Here is a 5,595-nt window from a genome sequence, read left to right as displayed (position 1 = left end):
AAATACAAATACTTACTAATCTTTCCACATTTCTCTGCCACACTGAGTAGTGATGCGTTATGAAGAATATGGCTGGACTCATTCACCAAAGGAAAGGGAGCACTGCCACAACCTCGCTCTCCAACCAAGGTGCATGAACTGAAGAGCAAACTAAAGGGGAGATTCAGCAACTATTGGAGGACAATGGAAGTTAAAACATTACAAGTAAAACCAGTGTTTCGGCTTTTGGCCATCGCATTAGTTTTACTTAACTTCCATTGTCCGTTAAATAGTTACAATATCTCCCCTCTAATTCTGAGGACATTCACCAGTGTGTGTGAACCTCTTGAAGGCAGTCAGTCGGGGTGGGTTGCAGCTGACCGTAAGTTTAACCAACACTTCACTTCAGTTAAAATAAACATCCTTTGCAGAAAGGTTTAACCTCATCTCAATTAAAAGGCATGAGTCATAAAGGTAATGTGTCACATAGGCTTTCAATGACCACAAAATAAGCCCCCAAAACAAAAGGAGAGAAAAGGCATGCTGTCGAGCTTGCCATTGCAGAATTATAACTCCTGGGGCACAAAGCTTAAAGCAATGACAAAACCATAAAAGCCCTCTCACAGACAGGTTTTATTTATTGTTTTATTAACATCGCTTTAAAAAAAAAGGCTAAAAGCAAAATAACAAAGTTGACGATGTCGCAATTGCAACCATTAATTTCAAGGATAGAAAATGTTAACACTAAACAAAATTAGTTAATCTGTTTATGTCAAGCATTAGATTCATTTATATACAGAGGATTCGGTACATGGGGGTCCCTCCATTCTTCAGGTTCTTTCAATGATTTCAGACGAATCCCTATCAGTCAGTGATGAACTGGAAACAGAGCAGAGCCGAGTGAAATGAAACACCTTCAAAGCAGAGTTCTAAGTTCTACTTCACATATTTCTCCATGAATTTCTTGTGGAACTCGGAGCGCAGAGTGTCGTTGACGAAGCGTTTCTCCCTGCGTGCCTCATCCACTCCCTTTGCACAATTCTTGAACACTACATCATCGTCCCACCTTAGAGAGAAAGACAGGAGAGGATATAAAACAACTCATCCACAGCCATGCCCCAGGCAGTTGTGTGTGTGTGTTTACCTCCGCTTGACGCTGAAGGCAGTCGGGGTGGGGACTATCTGTTGCTGCTGCTGCTGCTGCTGTCCTGCCAGGTTGAGCAGAGGATTCCCACTCAGGATGTTCTCCATGCGGATCCTCTCCTCCTCAGCTTTCTGCTCCCGCTCCTGGTACAGGACACGAAACGTGGACAGAGGACCAGGTGCAAAGCTCTCATTGTTGCCAAGATCAATACTTTAGCCACTTTCTGGTAGGCCTTAATAAAAGGCTCAAATAGTTGCTTGCAAGCATCTCAAAAATCAACAAAAAAGGTAGACTCAGGACTGTCCCTTTAAACATATGTAACTACTCTGAAATTCATAGACAGAGCTATAGATGCAAGGACTGACCAGCCAATATATCAACATTAGTTTCATGCATGTTTTGAGGCATTTACTCAAATCTTATATTTTGGGTTCTGATGGGGTTTGACAGTTGAATACATATGTATATATCCAAGTCAGAAAATGTCTGACCAGGATTATACACTATAATGACGAAAGTATATGGACACCCCTTCAAATTAGTGGATTTGGCTATTTCAGCCACACCTGTTCCTGACAGGTGTATAAAAATCGAGCACACAGCCATGCAATCGCCATACACAAACATTGGCGGTAGAACAACCTTACTGAAGAGCTCAGTGACTTTCAACGTGGCACCGTCAAAGTCAGTCCGTCAAATTTCTACCCTGGTCAACTCAGTGCTGTTATTGTGAAGTGAAAATGTCTAGGAGCAACAACAGCTCAGCCGTGAAGTGGTAGGCCACACAAGCTCACAGAACGGGATCAGTGAGTGCTAAAGTATGTAGCACATAAAAATAGTCTGTCCTCTGTTGCAACACTCACTACCAAACTGCCTCTGGAAGCAACGTCAGCACAAACTATTTGTCGGGAGCTTCATGAAATGGGTTTCCATGGCTGAGTAGCCGCACACAAGCCTAAGATCACCATGCGCAATGCCAAGTGTCGACTGGAGTCGTGTAAAGCTCGCTGCTATTGGACTCTGGAGCAGTGGAAATGCGTTCTCTGCAGTGATGAATCACGCTTCCCCATCGAAGTCCGATGGCCGAATCTGGGTTTGGCAGATGCCAGGAGAACGCTACCTGCCAAAATGCATAGTGCCAACTGTAAAATTTGGTGGAGGAGGAATAATGGTCTGGAGCTAATTTTTTTTTTATGGTTCGGGCTAGGCCCCTTACTTCCAGGGAAGGGAAATCTTAACGCTACAGCATACAATGTCATTCTAGACTAGTCTGTGCTTCCAACTTTGTGGCAACAGTTTTGGGAAGGCCCTTTCCAGTTTCAGCATGACAATGCCCCGATGCACAAAGCGAGGTCCATACAGAAATAGTTTGTCGAGATCGATGTGGAAGAACTTGACTACCTGCACAGGGCCCTGACCTCAACTCCATTGAACACCTTTGGGATGATTTGGAACGCCGACTTAGTGCAAGGCCTAATCACCCAACATCAGTGCCCGACCTCACTAATGCTCTTGTGGCTGAATGGAAGCAAGTCCCCACAGAAGTGTCCCAACATCTAGTGGAAAACCTTCCCAGAAGAGTGGAGGCTGTCATAGCAGCAAGGGGGGACCAACTCCATATTAATGCCCATGATTTTGGAATGAGATGTTTGGCTAGCAGGTGTCCACATACTTTTCAAACAAAACAACCCATTAATTTAGCAGGTCAATTGAGCCCTATTCTCTACTACTCGGCAAAACCGGAGTAAGCCATTTGCACTTAGCTGGACTCAACTGGCACGACTGTGACCGTGCAGCTATTGACTATCTTGTAGCGACTCGTATCTCTGCATGGGAGGCCTTACCTTGCGTTCCTGCTCCTCAGCCCGCTCCTTCTTGATCTTTTCCAGTTCAGCCAGCAGAGCTGCAGTGTCATCATCATCACTGTCCTCAGAGTCATCATCTTCCTCATCATCCTACACCCAAAAACATAAAACAATAAAAGGTTAGCGGCTGAGCTTTCAAAAAAGAAGGGAAAAAAAGAAGCAGACTAATGTGACAGGTGGATGAACATGTGGCACCTACGTCAGTGAGGGGGTCGTCTGCATCAAGGTTGGCAGCAGGAATCTGATCTAGTCTGGGCCTCTTTGAGGACGAGGATGAAGATGTGGTGTGTTCTGATAATTAAAAAGAGAAACCACAATTTCAATGATACTTGCTTGAGATGAAAGCCCCTGCAGATGACTCATGCCAACAAAAAAGAACCTTTGGGCATAATGGCATGTCAGATGCTAAATCCTCTTGATCTTTTTTTACACACAGAAGACAATATTTTACGTTCAGGTCAATCTTTACCTCAGGTCTGAGTTTGTGTATGCCTGGATACCCACCTCTAGGTCCCCTCTCTCTGGTCTTCTCCCGGACAGCAACACGCTCCCTCTCCTCCAGCTCTCTGCGGAAGTCACGGGCACGCACCTCCTCGGGGGCATCCTGGGTGGGCTGTCTGAGGGGATGAGACAGGGACACAGTGAGACATCACTCTACCTTCAACCAGAGGGACCTGTTCCCAACTACTGGTGCAGTGCAGCAATGGGCCATATGGTATGGGGAAAGACTGATGCCAAGATGTCAAAACACAACAAGAATAGGTTTTGTTACTTGTGTCACTCACCTGTATTTGATCTTTGTGTGACCAGGCAGATCTCGGCTTGAGTACTGTTTGGACAAGGCACTGAGATCGCCCTCTCCCTTCCCTCTCCCTCCTCTCGCTGGCTCAAACGTTGGTCTCGCGGCTGTTGTCATTTTTGGTAGCTCTAAAAATAGGAAACCCAAGGAAATATAGCTAGCTAGCGAGAACATAAAGGGCAACACATACATAGCTAATCTGCCATTAACACATCAAATCACGTGACAACGTTTTTTTTATGTCACGTTAACATAACTCAAAACGTATTTAGTTAGCTAACTCGCCATGATGAAACAATCAAACGGTGGACGTCTGAGATACGTTAGCTAGCTAGTAGTACTGAACTTAAATAAACAGACATCTAGGCTAGCTAGTTATATGGCTAGCTAACCAGCCGACGCAGCTAGTTAGTAAAGATTTCAGCATTGCATGGATTTTAGTACAAACGTGGTATTGATTATTGCTGTGCAAACACCAGCACACTCGTCTACGCTAGGTAGTAATTTATGTGTACCGGGGTTGTTAGCTAGCAAGCTGGCTGCCAGCTAACGTTAGCTTTACTATCTTTTCAGCGAGAAAAATAACAGTCATACAGTAACCAAAGCTACAAGTTTACTAAAATAATAAACTATATTTCTATTTTAAAAAATAAAATCAACTAGCTAACAAGCTAATATGGAATAATGTCGAGGAAATGTACCTTTTTCCTCACACTATGAGGAAGAGAAAGGGCCTTTAGATGTAAACAGTGACGTCACGTCGTCGTCCTTCTTCTTCTGTGGGGTTTATGGCGGACTACAACCCCAAAAGGTTTATTGCCGCCACCAACTGGACGGGTTGAAACGTGACGTTACGCCCGTGTGCGAAATGTTCTTTCGTAGGATACCCGGAGCCAAAGGCATTAACATTAATGACTTACGTCGGGTGATTGGTGAGCCTTCTTGAGTGTGTGACGTCTCACAGAAGCACTTTTACCATTCTACAAACTGTCCGTATTTTGCTTTTTGTGCTTTCAAGAAACTGGGAACAAAAAACGAGGTCAAATCATGATGTCGGTTATCTTCAAGTCGGAAAGTTGGAGCTGTAGAAAGATGCCTGAGTTTCCAACTTCGAATTCCGAGTTAGATCTGAGCTTTTTTGTATATATTTTTTTGAGTTCCCCAGTTATCTTGAATGCACTTAAGTCGGAAGTCAGAGATTTCTGAGGTCCCAGTTGTTGAACGTTTTTAACTCTGCATTTTTTTAACCGAGGTGCAATCTGAATGAGATGGTTGCCAGTATAGAGTACCACAGTATAAGTCATAATACCCATAACACCTAGCGGTCAAATAGGGAAATGGTTCCAATCGTTTTTCCACCATTCATTTTTCCTATAGGGGATTTTAGAAACACTTAAAATAGTAAGATGTCACTGACAGATATGGCAGCTCTGCTTCTAGCGCCTAAGCAACTTTGCAGTATTTAGTTTTTTTGGTTTGTTATTCTTACATTATTAGGCCAGAAAATGTTTTGTGTAATACATACAGGAAATAACTTTTGGATATCAGAGCAGCGGTAACTCACCAGCGTTAACTCACCAGCGAATACTATTTCCCAAATTTGATCATTTGTTCGTAGCCCCCAGGGCAATTGAACTTATTCCAGAGGCAGCTCCAAAACACAGCCAGCGGAGAAGAGGTATTCGGAGTGGATTTCTAGTCCGACTCAGGAAAAGTGCACACCATCCACCACTTCCGAGTATATTACTCGCTAATGTTCACATCCCCGTTCATACATACTGTCCCTGTTCATACAGCCATCTGGGTTC

The 5,595-nt window shown here is 43.9% G+C and overlaps 1 protein-coding gene across 1 annotated transcript; it reads right to left on the bottom strand.

Annotated features, from left to right (window-relative positions):
* Positions 1 to 593: 593 nt before the first annotated feature.
* Positions 594 to 4,596, bottom strand: LOC115105665 (protein CWC15 homolog). Its single transcript, XM_029627944.2, has 7 exons — positions 4,489 to 4,596; positions 3,774 to 3,915; positions 3,493 to 3,605; positions 3,188 to 3,279; positions 2,968 to 3,078; positions 1,124 to 1,266; positions 594 to 1,045 (listed from the first exon to the last, which is right to left on the bottom strand). Exons 2-7 carry the CDS (start codon positions 3,902 to 3,904, stop codon positions 916 to 918), a joined length of 720 nt encoding a protein of 239 aa, XP_029483804.1. The 5' UTR covers positions 3,905 to 3,915; positions 4,489 to 4,596; the 3' UTR covers positions 594 to 915.
* Between the last annotated feature and the right edge of the window lie 999 nt (positions 4,597 to 5,595).

Source organism: Oncorhynchus nerka, linkage group LG22 (genome assembly GCF_034236695.1).
Source record: "Oncorhynchus nerka isolate Pitt River linkage group LG22, Oner_Uvic_2.0, whole genome shotgun sequence".
NCBI lineage: Eukaryota > Metazoa > Chordata > Actinopteri > Salmoniformes > Salmonidae > Oncorhynchus > Oncorhynchus nerka.
Note: the sequence above shows the minus strand (reverse complement) of the source record. Positions and strands in the feature narration are given on the sequence as shown.

Coding starts and splice junctions, on each gene's coding strand:
- LOC115105665 (XM_029627944.2), bottom strand. CDS start 3,904: ATGACAACAGCCGCGAGACCAACGTTTGAGCCAGCGAGAGGAGGGAGA. Junction 3,280..3,492: donor CAGAGAGAGGGGACCTAGAG/GTGGGTATCCAG, acceptor TTTAATTATCAG/AACACACCACATCTTCATCC. Junction 1,267..2,967: donor CTGAGGAGCAGGAACGCAAG/GTAAGGCCTCCC, acceptor GTCCTGTACCAG/GAGCGGGAGCAGAAAGCTGA.